The sequence below is a fragment of the Sphaerodactylus townsendi genome, linkage group LG03 (genome assembly GCF_021028975.2).
Source record: "Sphaerodactylus townsendi isolate TG3544 linkage group LG03, MPM_Stown_v2.3, whole genome shotgun sequence".
NCBI lineage: Eukaryota > Metazoa > Chordata > Lepidosauria > Squamata > Sphaerodactylidae > Sphaerodactylus > Sphaerodactylus townsendi.
This window is the reverse complement of record NC_059427.1, coordinates 2257484-2278752: the sequence shown is the minus strand read 5'-3', so window position 1 is coordinate 2278752 and position 21269 is coordinate 2257484. Positions and strand designations below refer to the sequence as shown.

General features: G+C 52.4%; 4 protein-coding genes across 4 annotated transcripts in view; 2 read left to right on the top strand and 2 right to left on the bottom strand.

Moving 5' to 3' along the window:
• Window positions 1–8157, bottom strand: part of TAP2 (transporter 2, ATP binding cassette subfamily B member) — a 1062867-nt gene extending 1054710 nt beyond the window's left edge. Inside the window, exons 1-6 of the mRNA XM_048488931.1 lie at window positions 8086–8157; window positions 5188–5685; window positions 3844–3958; window positions 3172–3302; window positions 985–1190; window positions 135–332 (exon numbers count right to left, since the gene is read on the bottom strand). Coding sequence (XP_048344888.1) covers window positions 135–332; window positions 985–1190; window positions 3172–3302; window positions 3844–3958; window positions 5188–5674 — 1137 coding nt within the window. The 5' untranslated portion in view covers window positions 5675–5685; window positions 8086–8157. The remainder of the gene's footprint in view (window positions 1–134; window positions 333–984; window positions 1191–3171; window positions 3303–3843; window positions 3959–5187; window positions 5686–8085) is intronic.
• LOC125428554 (zinc finger protein 420-like) overlaps window positions 1–21269 on the top strand; it is a 577239-nt gene that overhangs the window by 145305 nt on the left and 410665 nt on the right. The window lies entirely within an intron of this gene.
• LOC125428839 (zinc finger and SCAN domain-containing protein 32-like) overlaps window positions 1–21269 on the top strand; it is a 665212-nt gene that overhangs the window by 290307 nt on the left and 353636 nt on the right. The gene's annotated exons all lie outside the window — the stretch shown is intronic.
• Window positions 12942–19843, bottom strand: PSMB8 (proteasome 20S subunit beta 8). Its single transcript, XM_048489618.1, has 6 exons — window positions 19683–19843; window positions 17207–17354; window positions 15497–15683; window positions 15023–15077; window positions 13304–13508; window positions 12942–13148 (listed from the first exon to the last, which is right to left on the bottom strand). Exons 1-6 carry the CDS (start codon window positions 19821–19823, stop codon window positions 13060–13062), a joined length of 825 nt encoding a protein of 274 aa, XP_048345575.1. The 5' UTR covers window positions 19824–19843; the 3' UTR covers window positions 12942–13059.

Below are 21269 nucleotides of genomic sequence, written 5' to 3'. Positions count from 1 at the left end.
GAAGGGGCCTAAGTTTGAGAAGGATGAGCACTGAACAAAAGTTCACCCCCCCCGCCCCCTCCGCAATGGTGCAATCCTCATACAAACGAATTCCTCCCTCCATTTTGTGGCCCTCTGGGATTCAGCGATCTCACCCTCTGGATGAACAGATACAGCGCCCACTCAAAATCTCGCTGGTTTTTGAGCCGCTGGGTCTCGGCCAAGGCCGCATCGTAGCGTTCAGACTCTTCCTCCTCTGTGGCAAAGCTGCGCACTGTCTTGATGGAAGAGAGTGTTTCGCGCACCACCTCCCCGGAGCGTGCCAGGGAGTCCTGGATCGCCTGAAGCAAAGCCTGGAGAGAGACAGGAACAGGATTATGGGGGACATGAGGGGACATGAACATAAGAACATAAGAAAGAGCCTGCCGGATCAGACCAGAGTCCATCTCGTCTAGCTCTCTGCTACTCGCAGTGGCCCACCAGGTGCCTTTGGGAGCTCACGTGCAGGATGTGAAAGCAATGGCCTTCTGCTGCTGCTGCTGCTCCTGAGCACCTGGTCTGCTAAGGCATTTGCAATCTCAGATCAAGGAGGATCAAGATTGGTAGAAATGGAGAATCAAACCTGGTTCTCCAGATCAGTCTGCGGACAAGTGGAGAATCAAATTCAGTACTCCAAATTAGAGTCTGCCACTCATGTGGAGGAGTGGGGAATCAAACCAGGTTCTCCAGATTAGACTCCAATCCTCGTGTGGACAAGTGGGGAATCAAAATTGGTTCTCCAGATTAACCACTACCCCGCACAGACTCTCTTAGAATAGCATCCTCTCCTCGTCTGTTTTCTCATTAAAACCCCCCCTGCAAGATGGGCCAGGCTGAGAGATTGTGGGGGGCCCAAAATTGCCCCATTAGCTTCCATGGTACAGTCGGGAATCCGAGTCCATGACCTCCCAAATCCCACACTCTCGAAGCAGCTCTGGCCCGGCCTGACCACTCCCAGCCACATACCTGGTGTCGACTGTCGTAGACCTTCCGGAGGGCCACGATGAGTGGGGTCTTGGCCAGGGTCAGCAGAGTCAAGCGGGGCGAGAGGCTGAACATGAAGCCGTACAGCCAGACGGCCTTGATGAGGCTGCGCAGGAAGACGTTGGTGTTGAACGGCACTGAACGACTCATCATGGCCGTATCTTTGGAGAGGCGGGAGGCCAGGTCCCCTGCGGAGCAGAAAGGGAGACTGGCAGAATTAGGAAGACCTCTTTGGACAATCAGAGCAGAGGTCATTGCCACCCAGCCTCTGTTGAAAAACCACCAAAGAAGGAGACTCCACCACTCTCCAAGGTACGGTCAAACAGCCCTGACTGTCAGGAAGTTCTTCCTAATGTTTAGGTGGAATCTCTTTTCCTGCACCTTGAACCCATCACTCCTGGTCCTAGTCTGAGGCAGCAGAAAACAAGCTTGCTCCCTCTTCGACATGGCAGACCTTCAAATATTTAAACATGGCTATCATGTCCCCCCTTAACCTTCACTTCTCCAGACTAAACATCCCCAGCTCCCTCAGTCTCTCCTCGTAGGGCATGGATTCCAAACCTTTTGCTACTTTGGTCGTACTTCATAAGAACATAAGAACAAGCCAGCTGGATCAGACCAGAGTCCATCTAGTCCAGCTCTCTGCTACTCGCAGTGGCCCACCAGGTGCCTTTGGGAGCTCACACGCAGGATGTGAAAGCAATGGCCTTCTGCTGCTGCTGCTCCTGAGCACCTGGTCTGCTAAGGCATTTGCAATCTCAGATCAAGGAGGATCAAGATTGGTAGCCATAGATTGACTTCTCCTCCATAAATCTGTCCAAGCCCCTTTTAAAGCTATCCAGGTTAGTGGCCATCACCACCTCCTGTGGCAGCATATTCCAAACACCAATCACACGTTGCGTGAAGAAGTGTTTCCTTTTATTAGTCCTAATTCTTCCCCCCAGCATTTTCAATGGATGCCCCCTGGTTCTAGTATTGTGAGAAAGAGAGAACAATTTCTCTCTGTCAACATTTTCTACCCCATGCATAATGTTATAGACTTCAGTCATTCTGGGTTTTGTTTTCAATCTATCTCACACTGGTTTAGTGTGGGCTGAATAATTTGTTGTTTGTTCATATGTTCAGTCGAAGCCCAACAGGTATAGGATTAGTTTGATTACTGGGTGTGGGAGGCTGGCACAAGGTCACCCACCCAGCTTCCATGAAAGAGCTGGGATTCAAACCCAGATCTCCCAGATCTTGCTCCCAGACTCTAACCACAACACCACACTGCCTCTCACTCCAAAAACCCAGCCCTAGTCCAGCACTCTACCTATTACACCATTCTACCACACTTGAAAGCCTCTCACATCAAGAGGCTCACAGGGTGATTTTGGGCCTGTCTATCTCTCTCTGTCAGACCTACCTTGCAGGGTTGTTAAGAAGTTAAAATAAGAAAGGAAAGACATCTCTATGTTGCCCTTCACTCCTTGGATGACGGAAAGGCCAAAGAAGTTGCCAGAGAAGAAATAAGGCGTTGACTAAAACTGCAAAACAGCCATTTTGATCCTTTTCTCATTTCTCAAAGGGGGGGTATTTTTATCTCCGCTTTCATCAAAGTGCAGTTGTGAGGCAGGGAAACCATAATCAGGATTATAACTGATGGCGAATACTGAGCCCTGAGGGGAACCAGAGTTCTGCCACCTGTAAAATGGGAACACTGAAGAAGGAAGAAGATTTTGGATTGATGCCCTGATTTTCTTAACTGTAAAGAGACTCAAGGTGGTTTACAAACTCCTTTCTCCTTCCTCTCCCCACAACAGACACCTTGTGAGGTAGGTGGGGCTGAGAGAATTCTCAGAGAACTGTGACTGGCCCAAGGACACTCAGCAGGCTTCATGTGTAGCAGCAGGGAAACAAATATGGTTGATTCACCAGATAAGAATCCATTGCTCATGTGAAGGAGTGAGGAATTAACTCCTCACTCCTAGAGTCCATCACTCCTAAGTACTACACCACACTGAGCAGACTACAGACTGACAGCACTGTCTGAGGAAACAGTAAAGGGTGGAGTAAAGAATAAATATATTCCAGAAATAGTGAATAGTGAATTATAACAGCAGCAGATATGGGTTAAGAACGGCTGGGTTGTGAAAATAGGTTTGGGTTTGCCATTCTGGGCCCCCTCACCTGTTTTCACCTCCTGGAAGAACGCCAGATCCTGCCGCACCAGAGAAGAGAAGAGAAGGCCACGGGCTCGGATGTTCATCCGGGACATGATGAACGTGAAGAGGCCCCCACGGCAGCCGGTGGACAACGAACTGGAATGAGCGCAAAAGAGAAGGAGAGATTGTGTGTCCCTCCATGGGGGAGATTCCACCAGACAACGGGTCACTCAGGAAACACTCACACCCCTTCCCATGCGGTTGAGCCTTGACTCAACTACATGACAACCCCCTTCCTTCCTTCTTCAGACTAGACCCCTGACCTGGCTGAATTCAGCCCAGCTGACTGAAAAGTAAACAGCCTTTAAATAGAAGTCTGCTAACCAAAGCGAGGGAAATACTGTCAAATAACAGGGCACAGAACTGTAAAGTAGATCTCCAGAAACAATGTAAATGCTAGGATTTAATTGAGGGAGAACTCACACTGTGAAAAGCCAATCCAGTTATTATCTACCCAGGCTGATCATTTCTGTTTATTTTGATTTGGATCCGATTCCTGCTTTAGATCTGATGCTTTGAAACAACTCCCCAGCTTACAAGCAGGGAATATCATACCCATCCCAGCCTGAACTAGTCTGCACTGCTGGAAATATCTTGGGGGGGGGGGGGGGGGGACAGAGTCAGGGAAGCATCTCACCTGCCAAGGGACATCAGACAGACAAGGAAGATGGCACCTGAGAAGGCCTCCGAGTCATATTTCTCGCCCAAGATGTCAATGACACGTCCCGTATAGTGGGGGATGAATATTTCAGCTGGAGAGACAAAGGAAGTGAAGACAGAGGTAACATTTTAATAGCAGCGGAGGAGGTTTGGAAACACACATGCGCATGCCCGCGTTTCCTCTTTGGCTACTTCCACACAAGTATTCTGCTCCCCCGTGGCTTCCATACTGAAGCACTGATTGGGGGAGAATTCACATGACATTGCGCTCCAACTGTCCCCCTTTTCATGTTTCCTCTGTTTTGTTGAGATCTTTTGCAAACCTGGTTTGGTGCGATCTCTTCGGAAGGATGACTGTCAAAGCATCTCCACGTGGACATAAAAGTGTGCATTCTTGCATGTCTGCCCTCATTGGTGCTGTTCTACTTTTCTCAGTCCCCATGGCCACCATCCTCCCCCCCACACACACACCTAGACACATGCTTGGTGGCTTTTTAGAAAGTAGCAACTGAAAGATCTCTGTTGTGCAACAATGTCGTACCTCCCTGTAGCCACAATTTCCTGCTTTTGTTTTTTTAATTTAAAAAATTGTCTCAAGCTTTTTCAGTTGCTTCTATAGGTGGAAAACACATTCCCTGTTATGACTCAGCAATAAAAAGGGACAAATAATTTTTTTTTCTTAAAAAATTAAGGCTACGAACTGGTAGATCGAAGCAGTCTCCTGTTGCAGGATCTTGGTTTAAAAAATACAATTTGGTTGAGAATTTTTTTTACCTGCTAGCCCAGGGGTAGGGAACCTGCGGCTTGAGAGCCGCATGCGGCTCTTCTGCCCTTGCACTGTGGCTCCACGAGCTGAGCCGCCGGCCCCATCCTTGCCCACCCTACAGGCAGCAGGGTGGGCGCACCAACTGCCCACGGTCGGCTGGGCCATGCCGCGGGCTTCCCCTCTCGCCTGTCCTGTTGGAGCGGGGCGGGCGCTTTCCCGGCGGCCAGCAAGGCCGAGCCGCCGGCTTCATCCTTGCCCGCCCTGCAGGCAGCAGGGCGGGCGCATCCATGCGCTTCTCAGAATGAGCAGAGTAAAAGGTAAAAAAAACCCCTATATATGTATATGGTTCTGTTTTTTTTAAATGTCAAAAAAATTATTTTATGCGGCTCCAAATTGTTTTCTTTTCTCCCGGTGGAAACGGGCGGGTCCAAAATGGTAGTCGGTGAGTGCAAAGGGTTTACCCTACCCCTGTGCTAGCTCCTCCCACCAACCTCCACATCCATCTGGACCTGTGCACAGTCGACATACAGACAGGCTATGCACACACTCACTCACCAATCGCTGCCATAGTGAGGAACACAAAAGCCCCGCCGATTAAGGGGGCGTCCGGACGGAACAGCCTCACCAACTTCCACAGCGTGGCCTTGTCTTCTTTCTTGGTTTCTCCTCTGCTGCCTCCTAGCTGCAGGGCCCCCCAGGTGATGCAGGCAAGGCACACCGCCCCATAGCCCAGCAGCAGCCAGGACCAAGGGGCTGAAGAGAGCAGAAGAGGGGGGTCTCCAAACCAGTGCCCCACTGAATAGTAAATAGGGGGCAACAGACACAAGGTCCCCACAGCTGCAGGAGGGATTTGGGAGGGCTGGGACATAAACAGCAGCCCCCGGAGTCCCAAGAGACCTATCAGACGCAGCACGGCCTCCAGCCAAATTGCAGGGACCCCCAACGGGGCCAAGGAGAGCTGCTGCAGGTCTAGCAAATGGAGGAGGACAACGTCCCACAAGATCAGTAGGGCAGCTGAGCAGACAGTGGTGAAGAGGCCCATGGCGGCAGAATCTGTGGGGAAAGAAAAGTGTGAGAAGTCGCCTCAGGCTTTCTAGGCCTCAAACAATTTCCATGTTGTTGACTACTGACAGACTCCCTTCAACCTGGTGAACCATGCTTGATTTGGAAGGAACAAATGTTTGTGGAACGTAATAGGGTCGGGATGCTCATCTGGGAGAACAGGTCTTGCGTCTCAAAGTTGTTTTGCCAGTTTGAAACCCACAGCAACTTTTGTTGTTGCTTAGAAAAAGAGACTTTGTTTAGTGAAACAGAGAGGCTGAAATGATGCCACAGAGGCTGCTTAAAATTAAAACATTAAAATTAAAAGTTTAACCATGCTTATTCCTCGTCCCAGTAACACAAGGGGGTTACAGTCTATATACCATTGATGGCGAACCTTTTCGAGACCGAGTGCCCAAATTGCAACCCCAAACCCACTTATTTTATCGCATAAAGTGCCAAATATCGGCGTTCAACCTGAATGCTGAGGTTTTAGTTTAGAAAAAGTGGTTTGCTCTGAGGCGCGCGTTACTCGGGAGTAAGCTTGGCGAAGCAACCATGCAACGCTTTGAACGGGTGAATCACGACCCTATGAGGGTTTACTCAGAAACAAAGGCCAGCTCTAGATGTATGTGTGGGGGGATCTTGGCTCCCCACGCGGTACGAACTTTTCTGATAGCGTGCATATGCTTACAGAGAAGGGCTTCCTGGAAGTGCCACCTCTGTATGGCGCTGTGCCATGTAGGATTACCACCACTGCTATATACAATATCAACAAGGTATTCCAACATTGTAACCAGGCAACACGCAGAATATAAAGGGGTCAGTATCTTTTATTCTCCTAATTTAACAATCCTATACACACATTGGCCCTTTCCACACAAATCCCCCCAAAATGTTTGCAAAACATTTTCTATCTCCCACAGTATGCTACGTATTCTTGCTTCCAAACCTCCCGATTCCTGGCTGCCATTTTGTGATCATTCTGTTTTGCTTTTTGGATTCTCTGCGGATTCAATGCTAAGATGCTTCAAAGCCATGTGCTGCGATTCCCATAGGTTGTGTATGCAAGGCTTCAAAGATTTGACCTCTCAAAGTTTGCAAAAAAAGGATGAAAATAAATAGGAGAAAAGGAGAAAATCTGGGAACTGCAGAGGGGGTGGGGGGGTGGGAAACATATTAAAGAGATACGTATAGCAAGTTAAAACACAGTAAAAACATTTCCACAAAAGAATTTCTTGTGAACAGGATGCATATAAAACGTTTTAAGGCTGGAAAAAATAAATGTTTTAGGGGGAAAAAACATGCAGAACTCCACAGAGGAAACGTTTCATTTCCAGCCTCAAAACATTTTATTTTGGTTGTGCAGAAAGGGCCCTATTCCAATAAACGTATGAAATGCACATACAAAATTGTGAAGCCGCGCCATACAACATTATGAACAAGCTAGTCAGACATCACCTGTAATAGCAGATTCCATGGTCATGTTACAGAAAGGTTTCAACATGTTATTCAATATATTAGATGTTCAATGTATTGTCGAAGGCTTTCACGGACGGTGAATCCCTTTGGAATTGCTGTGTGGTTTCGGAGCTCTTAAGGCCAGTGTTCTAGCATTTCTCTCCTGGCGTTTAAGCCTGCATCTGTGGCTGGCATCTACGAAGATGATCCTCTGAGAATGCTGTAGCCCACAGATGCAGAAAAGCGTCAGGAGAGAATGCTGCTATTCGGCCATATTCCCGGAATGCACACAGCACGCAAATAATCGAATGTTATTAGAAATTATATGTATAGGATTAATAATTAAGGGGAATAAAACATACTGATCGCTTTGCATTCTGCATGCAACCTGGTTACAACCTTGTTGACATTCCTTATCCTGCCATTTTAAACTTTTTGATAATACAGTCAACAAATTAGGTCATTCAATAACCAATGAATCAGGAGCATTGCAGAAATCTAAGACCACCGGGTTTCTAAAATTGTAATACATCTAAAAGATTCTCCCCCTTTTCGGATGGAGAAAAGACGGGCAGCCTCTTATTACTAAGCTGCAAAACCGTGCGTAGTTGCCCTAAGTCGACACTTGCCAGATCTCCCCAAAAGGGACATCTGTGATAGAAAAGGGTCGTGGTTGTCTTGTCTGGGGGAGACCCCACCAACACAAACGCACGATCTTCCTTCCCATGGTCAAACCCAAAAGTCCCAGTCCCACATTGGTTGGGGGGAGACCTATTTCTCACCGCCAGTGCTGGAGGGGAGGGGGTCTTCCCGAGCCTATTCCAGCTGCAACCAGTCATCCTACTGGGGATTCAAGGCTCCCATTTCCCTCCCCGCATCCATCCTGCTGCCCCCCAACCAATGTGTCCACCGCCTGGGCTTCCTGCTTTCCCCCAGCCCCTTCTTACTTACCCGGACCCCTCAAGCTCCTGCAGGACTGAATTGCCGGACGGAGGTCTTCAGAACCCGCGACTTTCGTTTTCAAAGGGGAAACCCAGCCCTGGCCCCGCCCCTCCGGCTTCGACTGCTGCATTTCCCCCTGCGGTCACAAGGTGGAGCTCGCGCCCCGCAGATGAAACCTCGGGTTTTCCAGTTGCGCGTATACCTGCAGTTGCGTGTCCACCTGCGCCTGCAGGTGCCGCCCAGGTGGTGGTTCTGGGCCAGACTTTCAAAAAAAACACCTGACCTGCTTCTGCTCTTCATACTGCCCCTCTTGTCTTGCTTGCAAATTAGCCACAGTTCCAGAATTTGGGTTGCCAACTCCAGGCTGAGAAATTCCTGGGGATCTGGGGGAGAGAATGGACCTTGCGGGGGGGGCAGGGTTTGGGGAATGGAGGGACTTCACTAGGGTATAATAGCATAGAGTCCCCCCCCCTCCAAAGCAGCTGTGTTCTCCAGGGGAGTATCTGAAAGACAATCGAAATTCTGTGAGATCACCTGGAGGTTGGCAGCACTCCGAGAAGCAATTTGGCTCTCAGGCTGGGACTCTTGAGACAAGGAACTACTGTAATCTTACGGAAAGAAAACAACTCTGAAGTCAGTTAACACTTCCTTTCTCACACTTCTTAGTTCTCTATTTGGTGACTCCAACAGCAGATGTTGTAATTACTTAGCAGTAGGACTGTACGCCAGGTATTTTTCACTCTGTATATGTGTGTGTGTGTGTGTGTGTGTGCGCGCGCGCAAATGAATACAGAAGCAGTCAGTTCTCCACTGTTTATGTTGTGTTGTTTGAAGACTTTCACTGCCAGAATCGACTGGCTGCTCTGTGCTGTGGGTTTTCCGGCCAGCGTGGCCAGCGTGGCCGGGTTGTTTTTACTCCTAACGTTTCGCCTGTATCTATGGCTGACATCTTCAGAGGTGAGTCATGGTGAGGTGTCCTGGAGAGAAATGTGTGCCATACGTACTTCTGAAGATGCCAGCCGCTGATGCAGGCAAAGTGTTAGGAGCAAAAACGACCCGACCACGGCCACACAGGCCAAAAAACCTACAACAGCCAGTTTATTTTCTTTACTGGCAGCCAAGCCCATTGTGGGGGAGATGTGGAGGGCTCTAGCAAAGGGTCGAAGAGGAAGCATCTCCCCCCACAATGGATTTTCGTGGGGCTGCAGCTGGGCAGATGACTGGGAAGGCTGGTGGAAGGCTCAGCAAGGCAGCTGGAGTGTGGGAGGGTGGAGTGGGGATAGTTAGGGTGGGGGGAGGCATTGGTCCCCCAATTCTGCATGCTGGAATCAGTGCACTGAGTCCAGCAAGCACAATGGGGAGGCCCACCACCCTTTTGGGAAAGGAGGTGGGGGCAGAAGGGGGCTTCGGCCTGGTTGTTGGGAATGGGTGAGGGGGGGTGCTTGTGCAGCCGTGGATCAGTTGATTTGCAGTTTGGGTGGTTACTGTGGGTGGGGGACAGGCGGGGAGGGCTCACGAATCAGTTGATCAATGACCCCTGGAGTTCTTACTAAGGGTGGGCAGGAGATCACCTGCAGATCAGCTGATTCACTGGCCAGGGTGGTTGCTGGGGGGGGGGAGGGGAGGCTCTGCAGCCCAGCAATGGCCAGTGGGCATACAGGATGCACAGGGCTTAGCAATTGGCTGAGGGTTCGTTGGCGGACTTCGAACCCTTAGCTAATTATGTATTGTGACATAAGATAATTTATTTGAACTTTATTATTTACACATGGGGCCTTTCCCCACTTACCTTAAGCCCCGCGCTACTCTCCGAAAGTAGCGCGGGGTCCCCCAGCACTCCCCACGACAGGGGCGGCGACAGCACAGCCGCCCCGACGCTGCCACTGTCGCGCCCCTTCAGTGGCATCCCTGGCGCTCTTTTAAACGGCGCCTTGTGATGGGGACACCCGGGCGCGCACCAGGGATGCCACACGCTGAGAGCAGCGCGCGGCATAGGGGGGATTAAGGTAAGTGGGGAAAGACCCATGGTATTACATGATTGGATAGCATGAAGGATCTAATAAGCAATGCAATAGGGCTACGATTACAAAAATTAGAAAAGTGCAGAAAATCGGATATTCTGTATCATCCCCAGCCCAAACAGCCTTTTTAACTTAGGACTCTGCAGCCCTGCTAACTGCGAATTCTGTTCTAGCCAGTTGTGTAGAGGATTCACATTTGGAAGATTTGTAATCGGAGTCGTACCTTTTTATCTCGGCTCCTTCCTGTTTTACCTCAGCTTCTTCCCCGACGGATTTCACACCAACCTTAGTGCTGATTGGAGAGGCAAGAAAAATGACTGATGGGGTCCAGCCCCTTTTGCACCACCAGGGCCTGCTTAGTAAGTTTTGGAACACCACAGACCCCCCCCCCCCAAAAAAAAAATTCAAGGTACTCTGTCCTGTAAGGGGACCTGTGCTGTTCCCTGGTCCAAAGCCTATTTTGGGTGCCAACTGCTTTTAGGTGGGGTGCCCCCAGGAAAAATGAAAATTAAGAAACTAGAGATACCTGTACCTCCCCAAACTCTGTTGGAGCACCTTGAATCATCCACCCCACACACTTGGGGAACTGGCCCAAACAGTGATCCTGCCACCAAGAGGCTGTATTTGGTTTACACCCCCCCCACCAAGAAGCCCATAGCGTTATATTGAGAAGGTAGCTTTCCTCACTAAAATGAGCTTCAGGGAAACGCAAATCATAACAAGAAAACAAATGCCTTGGACCACATGTAGTGAATTTTTGTCACCACCAAATAACTGCATCCTGCCCATTCAGATGTCTGGGATTAGACAAAAGAGCTTCCAGGCCAAAGGGCACATATTTCCAGCATTGGCGTGGGGCCCCACAGATCTTTTGCTTAAGAAATGAACAGCTGCATACACATTCCTCTCTGGTCACCTTCTGTATCCTTACTTCCCAGTTGGGCAATCTTCACTGTGTCTAACCTCATACCACCCCTGCGAAGAAGGCCCTCATCATTCCCATTTTAGAGGAATGGAGGGTGGAATGAAGGCGGAGAAGCTCTGCTTGAAGCTGCCCGCAGAGTCTGAGTAGCGCAGCCTTCTCTTCGGCCCCTGGACAGCCCCCTCCCCAGATATGCATTCTGTATTCACTTGTAACCACCAGCAACAGTTTCCAGGGATAAAGCTCAGTTTCGCAGCCTATAATGAAAAGTGTACTCCTGAGCATGCAAAGTGTGCCTTCTCTGTGCTACTTAGTACCTGCTTCCTGTCCACATACAATATCGGTTTAGGGGCCATGCGGTCTTGAATCCCAGCGCCCTTCCTCATAGCAATGAATTCCTCAGAACATAAGAATATCAAGAGAGCCCTGGTGGACCAGGCCGGTGAGGGTCCATCTCGCTCAGCCTCTCGTCTCACACAGGGGACATCCAGTTCCTCTGCAGAGACAACAGGGCCTTCCTTGGATGTTGCCTCCTGTATGGGGATGCACAGGTTGACTGCCTCTGGACATGGAGGCTCCCTGTAGTGCCCATGTCTAGTAGCCACTGACAGATCTCCCTTCTGTGTATCTGCCTAATCCCCTTTTGGTAAATCCTCTGGCAGTGAATTCCACATTGTGATCACTCGCTGAGTACAGAAGCATTTCCCTTCCTCTGTCCTGAATCTACCGCCACTGGCTTAGTTGGACCCTCAAATTACAAGTCTCTTCAAACCCCAAGTTCCAAAATTCAGAACCAAGGTGTAATTGTCCATCCCCAAAACAGTGAAGGCTGCCATTTATGGAAGGAGGAGGAGGAGAAGTAGTTATCTCACTGCCCGGCAGTTCAGCTGCATTCGAGTGGAAAGTAACTGGGGTGCAGCAGGTGGTGTGTGTGTTTGAGAGAGAGATTTAGAGTCAACTGGAGGAAGGCTTCCAAAGAGCATCCAAACATGCTGTGATGCAAAGTTCCTCTCTGCTGCCCCAATATTTTGTCATGCAAAGGTCTGGCAGAACAGCCCTCCTGGATTTGCACAGCTCCTGAGAGCAGAAGGTGGGTGTGGGATGGGTGGGTGGGGTCAGATGAGGTTCCTCTGCCCTGAAATGATGTTATATGAGTCCCAGGGAGATGCCAGGGGGAGGGCAAAGACCCCCATTGGGCCCAGAAGGCTAGAAGAAAACCATCACTGCAGCTGGAACTGGGTTGGAGAGCAATGAAGAGACTATAAGGTGGTGCCCAGAGGGGTCTGGAGCTGTCATTCTTGAGATGGATTCAGAATATCAAAGCCCTGCTGGACCAGACCGGCGGTCCACCTGCAAGGATGTAGATCTGCCTACTTCTGTTCCATCCATGCAGCACCCCATTCCCACCAAACCACATCCTGATCTTCTCCAGGCTTCACAGTGCTGAGTTTTGCAAATCCCCACTGTGTTGGAATGTTCACTAACATTCCATAACACATCATTGCCATAAAGTGAAGGCAGATCATTCATATCCACTGTGTGAGTGGTCACAGGGGAGAGGAATTCCCCTTTCTCTTTTCCAAGGCATCTGCCACGGGGGTGGTTTTATTCTCGCTCCTCTGTGTCGAACTTGCCATTTTCTCAACAGCTGCCCAAGTGCTGGGATAAGAGCGGGAAAGCTGCAGAGAAGGAAGGTGGGTGTTGGAGATGACTGGCCCTTCATCCTTACCCCCTCCCCAGAATGAGGCTTAAATCATGTTAACCCCCCCCTCCACCCAGAAACGCATTAACTTTCTTAGCTACTGCATCACCCTACTGGTGCTAATGGACTCGAATGAAGCTTATAGGTTGAATATTTTTGACTCTGCCTCCCAAATGTTTTTAACAAACTTTTAAAATAACAACCCGAAGCCCAAAGAAACTCATGTTAAAGGTCTCTTTATTGTAGCCCCCCATCTTCACGGGGCTCTCATCCCTTTCTCCCTCCATCCCTGAGCATCAAAGAATCTCCGCCATGTACGTCCCTTGGTCCGTCCCATCTCATTTCTTGGCCTCTGCATACTGGTCAAGCAGCATAGCGACGTCAGTGCGTCCAACTCGGATCCAGCCGTCTTCCTTCATGTGATACACTGCAAGGGCGCAAGCACATACCACCATCCTCTGTGGAAAATGTGCAAAACTATGGCAGGCTCTCGATAAACCGCCACATGCTTGTAGGACTGAGATGGGGGTGACTGAAAGAGCCAGGAGCAGTTCAAGGGGTAGGGGGGCTGAGAGAACTTACTGTTCACCACTCCTCCCGAGTAGGCGTCACGGTGGGTGGCGTAGGAGATGGCCCTCCTGCCGAGGTCGTAGGCCTCTTCCACGCTGAGGTCAGGGCGGTAGCCACTGTCCAGCACCCCGTAAGCATACGTGTTTCCACTTCCTGTGGAAAACAGGGGGCCTGACAGGCGTACCCCATTATCGTCTATGTAGTAAAGGCCTGGACCCTGCAGACACAGAAGATTGGGAAAGGAAGAGGATGTGGTAACCCTGGTCTGGCCACCCTTCTAGCTCTGGTGGCTACCCATAAGCCCCTGGTCTTCTCCTCAAAAGCTAAGAAGTCCTTTCATTCTCCCTCAACCCTTGAGGGAGCAGCAGTGGTGTAGTGGCTAAGAGCAGGTGCACTCTGATCTGGAGGAACCGGGTTTGATTCCCAGCTCTACCACTTGAGTTGTGGAGGATTATCTGGGGAATTCAGATTAGCCTATGCACTCCCACGCATGCCAGCTGGGTGACCTTGGGCTAGTCACAGTTCTTCGGAGCTCTCTCAGCCCCACCCACCTCACAGGTTGTTTGTTGTGAGGGGGGAAAGGAAAGGAGATTGTAAGCCCCTTTGAGTCTCCTACAGGAGAGAAAGGGGGGATATAAATCCAAACTCCTCCTCCTCCTCCTCCTCCTCCTCCCCCCCCTCCTCCCCTTCCTCTTCTTCTTCTTCTTCTTCTTCTTCTTCTTCTTCTTCTTCTTCTTCTTCTTCTTCTTCTTCTTCTTCTTCTTCTTCTTCTTCTTCTTCTTCTTCTTCTTCTTCTTCTTCTTCTTCCCAGAAAGATCCCTCCTTTTCATCATTCATTCCACTTTCCTTAAAAGGAGTGCTGGAATCTTAGCCTTCCTTGATCTCTCAGTCAAGCATCCTAAAAACATATATTTACAAAGGCTGTGGCCTGGTAGAGAAGTATATTGTGGTCCACTGCTTTATACCAGTGAAATGCGCAGAATTAGGCTTTCACCCAGACAGTAGCAAGCTCTTTGGACTAGAGGTAAACCCGGTACGTTCCCCCAAGTTTCTTCTGAGGAGGACCCTAATACTCTCTTCCATCTGAGGCCAGGAAGGAATGTTCACCCTCTGTCCGACTGGTGGTGACCTATCAAGTTTCTCTGAGGAATGCAGCTTGGCTTGCTCACTTGAGTGATCTCCGGCTCCCTTCTCTGCAATCACCCCCATCCTTCCCAGTGACAGTCCTTCTGCTGGGCGGGGGGAGGGGGTTGATGTTTTCCAGCCCACAGACCCGAATTGCCCCCCTCTTTGTGGACAGCGGCTCTTCCCTTCTGCAGCAGCATCTCTGCCACTGGCAGCTCCTTCGGACAAAAGCCCACCCCTCTTGGATTTTGGCTTCCCACCCAGCTGCTAAAGGCCTGGTACTTCTGCTTATAAAAAGGTGTCTTTGCAGGAGAGGCTGCTCACACCCTGTGGTTGGCCAGTGGCATCCCTAGATATCAGGGGTGCTCTTAGATGGGTGAACTTACTCATCTGGAGACCCTGGGAAATGCCTAACCCCTCCGCCCCCTGGAGGACAAGCGAGGAGTCCTACTCAACCCATGGTCTCCCTTCCGGCCCTTCATTGCAGCACCCAACGACCCAGCACCCTTTCTCATGACCCATCTTTTGAACATGAGCTCCTCCTTCCTTTCCCAGAAGGCCACCCTCCCCCCCAAACCCCTCCCTCACTGCCGACAGGGCCAGTACCTTTTTGTCCCATCCGCATAGCATGCTGCCGCACCAGAGAGCTCCCATCCATGTACTTTCAGGGACAGCATGTTAGGCCAGAAAGTTTAGAAGGCGGCCGAGGCCCCAGTCCTCTCCCCTTTGTTGCCGAATGGCCATAGGGTAGGGGAAGGAAGGAGGGGGGAGTCAGCACAGGGCAGGTTCCAGGTTGTGGGGGGGCCCTGGGCAGACACTCCTCTCACCTGGGCATCCTCCTCACACCTGCAAGCCCTCTCAGCCACCTCCCCTACCTGTGACAGAAAATGGCACTCAAAGCAAACACTGAAACTGTGCCCTCTCAGACTCTGCTGTCCCACTGCAGCCTCCACAGTAGGGCAGCAGAATCTTGGGGGGGGGGGGGGAAGGGGAGAGAGAGAGAGAGAGAGAGAGAGAGAGAGAGCAAGAAAGCATCAGGTTTGCATTGGAGAGAAAGGCAAAGTCTCAATAAAGTGAAACAGGACTCGGCATATCCCAGGCAGCAGGTCACCCCAGCGCCCAGAAATCTCATTGTGGCCTGTTCTGAAAACCCACCTGCAGTGTTTGGCCAGGAGACGTTCCCAGTACTGGCAGTCAGCTGCGCTTCCAGACATGGTGCCCAGCAGGTAGGGGTTGATCTCAATCACTTTGTTGAAGAGAAGAGTGGCTGTGGGAAGGTGGGGGGTGAGGAATGTGGGAGGGGGGGATAGAAAGGGTGATTCCAGATCCGGCAAAGGAGCCCTCGCATCAACCCACTCTTAGACCCCATCTTAGCAAGGGTGTGTTGATTTAAGGCTAGACGAACCAGCGCTCATAAAAATTCTTTACCCTATGCTTGCCAGAGTACATTATGTCCGGGGGGCGATGGACCCTCAGCCAATGGGAACTCGGGAAGGTATGTGCTGCTGCTGGCTGAGGGAGCTGGAGTGGAGTTCAAAAGGCTAGCCGAGGAGCCTCCTTTCCCGCCCATCCCCAGCAAGACGACCTGACCAGCCCAGACAGGGAAACAGTGCCAGCCAGTTGGCTGACCTGACCCCCCTTACCTCTCCCCACCCGAAGCATCCCCATCCCACCCCCATCCCACTCTCCCCCCCACTGGAGCTACGCTTTCCAACCCTTTCCCTACCTCTAGAACCCCTTCCGCCCACGCAGAATAGTGCACTTTCAATCCACTTTCAATGCACTTTGAAACTGGATTTTACTGCAAAATCCACCTGCAAACCATTGTGAAAGTGGATTGAAAGTGCATTATTCTGCATGGGCGGAAGGGGCCTCAGACTCACCTTCCAAATCTCCCCACCCCTAGCCACACCTTCCAACCCTCCCCCATACCAACCTTCCTCATTTCTACCTCCCACACCCCAATATTCACCTTTCCACCCTCCCCCAATTCTAATCTTTCCACCTACCCGAAGGTGCACCTTTCCCATCCCCAAGCTACAGACTCAGGACTGAGGACCAGGTACGTGGGAAGTGCCATGCTGGGAGGGGGGGAGCCACGACCACCCCAGTAAAGCCCACTTGCAGGGGAAAATGCTTTCCCCCCCTCACCCTTCACTAGAGCCCACTGCATTTCCCCTGCAATGGGCTTTGCTGCTAGTCTAATAACTCTCCAATGGGGATAAATATATTAAATAAGGACAACCTCAAGAAATGCAAGGTTTTGTCGAAGGCTTTCACGGCCGGATTCAACTGGTTGCTGTGGGTTTTCCGGGCTGCGTGGCCGTGGTCTGGTTCAGGATCTTAGTTCCCTAAAACGTTTTGCAGCACCATCGCTTGACAGCATCTTCCACACAGAGTGTATCACAGAGAAAAAGTCTCTGTGTAACCGTCTTCGATACACCTCTGAAGATGCAAAGCCTGCAGGTGCCGTCTGAGGCTTAGGAACAAGATCTACCAGACCACAGCCACACAGCCCGGAAAACCCACCCAAACCAAATGCGAGGCTGCTGGAAGGCAGAAGTGGGAAGGGTTATCGGGAGAGCTGGAAAAGTTTTGAGGGATTCTTTGGTGTGTTTGTCTCCATCTTGTCTCTGGTCAACCAGGCCTGGTAGGCTCCCACAGAGCTCCAAAACCCTGCCAACCTGTGCTGCTTTTCACAGCAATTGCAAAAGATTGTTTATCGCACAGGTGTCCAAAGCAAAGACCAAAGGAGAAAGAAGCAGTCATGGCTGGTGCAGGAGGACTCACATATATATTTGCCTGCCGAAGCGCGGGAATCAGTGGCCACTATAACTCCATGCTGGAAAGTGAAGGCCAGGGTGGTGGTGCCATGGGCCAGCTCAATCTGGTGCCTGTCTCCGCTGCCCTCGCTGAGGGTCTGCAGGAACTCTGAGGGCTGGGGAAGGAGGAGATGGGGAAAGCCAGCAGATGAAAAAATTAATTTCTCCATCTGAGATAATGCCCCCCCCTTTCTCTGGCGATGGCCACTTTCACTCCAGTGTTGTGAGGAGGACCCTCTCTGAGCATCCACCTCTTGGTACAAGAGGCTACAGATTCAAATCTACCCAGAATTTCTGACCTTTGATCCCCAAGCTGTGCCCTGTGGCTCCTAGAAGTGACGAAAGGAAAAGCTCTCTGCGCATGATCTGAAGAATTGCCTTTCCTTTACCCTAGGAGTTAGAACTTCTTGGGAGCTACACAAAGTGTGAGAGGAGCTGCCAATCCAAGAGCCACCACAGGACCACAAGCCCAGCTTCTGCGGTGGCTAGCAGTGGCGTGAGCGATCATTTGGCCAGGGTGGCGGCAATTGCCCAAGGCATTAGAAGTTTTAGTCATGTGGGGGCATGTGAGCAATCGATTCGAGTCACATGGGCGGCGGCATCATCAGTTATAGCCGTTTAGGATCAATCTGCCAGGGCTGCGGTGGCTGCAAACCCCCCCCCCCCCGCCCACCTGCTTTGCAGCCCAGGCACCCTGCCTGGGGTCAGGGTCGGGCGCTGCAGCAGCACCGGCTGGGCAGTGTTCTTGGTGGCGCCTCTCAACCTTCACGGGGTGGGTTGGGCTGCCAGCCTGTTTTGTGAGCCCCAGAAATGCCCTCTAGTCACCCTACCATAAGACGGCCGGTCGCTTCACTAGGCGGCGACACCTGGAGCAGCAGAAACAGCACTCATTGGGGGAAGGACAAGCGAGTGAGCACCCTGTTGCTCGCAGCATCTTTCGTGGGATTCCGCACAGAGTGCAGCTCGGGTGTGTGTGTGTGTGAGAGAGGCACCGACCAACCGCGGCCTGGGTCATTGGCCCCTAACCCAGCTTCGAGGGGAAGAATTAGCGTGTGTGCGACAGCCCCAGCGAAGCTTGTAGGGTTGGCCAGGGCCACGTCTGCGAGCTTGCTGCTTCTGGGAGAAAGCGAGCTTCCAGCCGCTGCTCTCCTGCGTTGCACCAGAGCAATAAACCCTCTCTGCTGGGTTTGGAGCTGGGAGCTCTCAGATCAGAGTCTGACGTTCCCCGGGGTGGGGGGGGGGGAGGAGAAGGGAGAGAGAGAGAGAGAGAACGGGGGAGACTGCAGCAGCCAACAGGCTTCCTTACGCTCTGGTCAACCTCTCTAAATGACCTCTCTCTGTGCAATCCATCACTCTTTTCTCTCGGCATTCCTGGCGCTCTCTCTCTCTTGCTCTCTCTCTGTGGCTTTGAGCTGTGCAAGAGGACCTTCACCCTTTCGTTTTTTGGGGGGAAAATCCCCCCCTTCCTACACTCCCCGGTCCTCTCCAAATGCCACTGGGCAGCAGGTGAGTGGAGCGCCCTGGCGGCGCCCCCCCCACAAGCCTGCCTCCCTTTCCCACCCCCTTCGCCACTGTGTGTGTTGTGTGTGTTTCAGAGCAAAGAAGAAACCAAACGAGCGAGGCGAGCAGAAACCAGTCTGTGTGCAGCCGAGTGTAGCAGCTCGAGCGGCCAGTGGTGCCCTGCAGGCGACACCCAGGAGCGGGAGGCACAGGCTGGTGACCTGGCAAGAAACCCACTAAGGTCGCTTGCCAAAAGTACTCCTTGCTGGGGGGGGGGGGGGGCAAAAGTACGCCTTGCTGGGGGGGAGTGCTTCACAATATTTTTGCTCCCTCTCAACAAAACTAAAGCCAGCTCACAGCAATGTGCAGGTGATTAATGCGGGGCCTGGGTAAAAGTCAGGTCCAGATTATTTCATTGCATTCCAATGAAAAAATCATATGAATTCACGAGGATCCGTCTGGATCCGACTTTTACACATTAAGGGGGAAGGCAAACTGGTGCAAAAATTTTTTTTTGTTTTGGTCCTGGTGGGGTGGCCGCCCACGGGGGGGAGGGGGGGGGCATCCAACTCAGGTTTTGCCCAGGGCTCCAGTTTGCCTCGTTACGCCCCTGGTGGCCAGCTTCCAGGCGGGACCTGGAGATCTCCTAGAACTGCAACGGATCTCCAGATGGATCCAAAGATTCGTTCCGCTGGCGAAAATAGAGGGTGGGCTTTTTTTTGGCGCTGTACCTCGCTAAACCTCCTCCCCTCCCCTCCGCAGGCCCCGTTCCCCACTTTTCCAGGAACCCACCCCTCGAGGTGGCGTCTCCGGGGGTGGAGGGGCGCTCGGGATGAAGTTTGGGGAAGCCTCTGCACACGCTCAGAAGCGCTTTCCCCAGCCCCTGATGTCCGGGCCGAGCCCCGCCCGGCTCGCCTTCCCCTCTGCTGCGCGGCGCGACTCACCTGCCTGCCGGGGGGCACTGCGATGCGGGGCTCCCCGGCCCCGAAGCCGTAGTGCCCGGTGCCGCCCGCAGCCCCCCAAGCCCCTTCGAGGAGCGCGCCCCACTCCTCCCGGCGGAGCCCGCAAACCTCCTGCAGCGCCATGGCCCCCTCCTCGGCGCCACGAAAGCGAAAGCCAAAGGGCCTGCCCTGCCCCGCCCTCCCCCCACCCAGCCCTCGCTCGCCAGGGGGTGGGGCGGGCTCCGTCCAAATCACTTAGCGGGTGCTCGAAGGGTCCCCTTGGCGCATCCAGCGCTCCTCCTCTGCGCCCCTCTTTTTCTCCGCACCGCCAAGGACGGCTGGCCCAGCGCAGCTGGTGCGGGTCGCCAAGTCGCATCCGGGCGACCCTGGGAATGAACGCCCCTCCCGCCCCACAACCCGCCCTCTCCTCCCAAGCCTTGCGCCAGCCTTGCCAACTCCGGGGCCACGCGTGGCTCTCTTGGCAGCGCCCGCCCGTCTCCGGCGGGGTCGTCTTCTTTTCCTCCCGCTTTTCCTGGCAACCCGGTGGCTTCTCCGGGACTCCGCCATCCTCTTCCCCCCCCCCCCCCCCCAAAGCGTGCACTCAGACTCCAAGGAGAAAATCAAAGGATTAAAACAGAGAGAGATTTCCGGGGAAAAGAGGAAGACCCCCCCAAGGAAGACCCCCCACCCCACCCCCCCTTTGCCGAATGCTGGTCATAAGCCCGCGAAAGCTCAGCTCGTTACAGGGGTCGCCAGAGGTCCACTCCCACGCACATTCGGCGCCCGTCGTTGCTCCTCGTCGACGCCAGAGGGCGCTCCAGACACGCCACCTATTGGCAAAGGGGAACCCCGGGCCGCTCGACCCTGCCGCCTCCGGTTCTCCCTAGCGACAGATGACGCATTTCAAGCTTTCCTGGGTCATTGGCTGGCAGGGAGCGCGTCTTTCCTAAAGCCTTGGTTCTGCGCCCTCGGAAGCGTGTGTGTGTGGGAGGTGGGGGTTTCCTTCCTAGTGCCTTCCCTTCTTTCCTTTCCCCTGCCCAGTGTCCCACCTCCCCCGCTACGCATTTTGCTTTTCATGCCCCCCTCCCCCCATTTTCCAGCGCAACACCCCTCCTCTGAGAATTGCCAACGTTTTTCCCCAAGCAGGGTTCGAGGATGTTTCCAAAACAAAGTCCCCCTCCCCCCATCACCTCCCCTCTTGGGGCTGCGGTGCCAGCTCTGGGTTGGGAAATACCTGGAGATTGGGGGCTCGGGAGGGCAGGTTTTCGGGAAGGCGAAGGGCCTCAGCAGTGTACAGTACATAATGCCTCAGAGCACACCTGTCAGAGCACACCTGTACATTACTGTGCTGTATTTTGTAAGCTGACGCTGTCTTTAGATGAAAAAGGGTGGGACATAAATACTGTGACATAAAGATAAATAAAATGAAAATTTATCAGAGGGAACAGATCTCCAGACTTCGCCTGGAGGTTGGCAGCCCTGTCTTCGTGGGGGAAGCAGCAGCAGAATTGTCTGAAGAGAGAGGAAGGAGGTGCAAATAGGCCTTGCAGGATTTAGAACTGGGCCGGGGGTGGGCATCAGCCTGTTCAG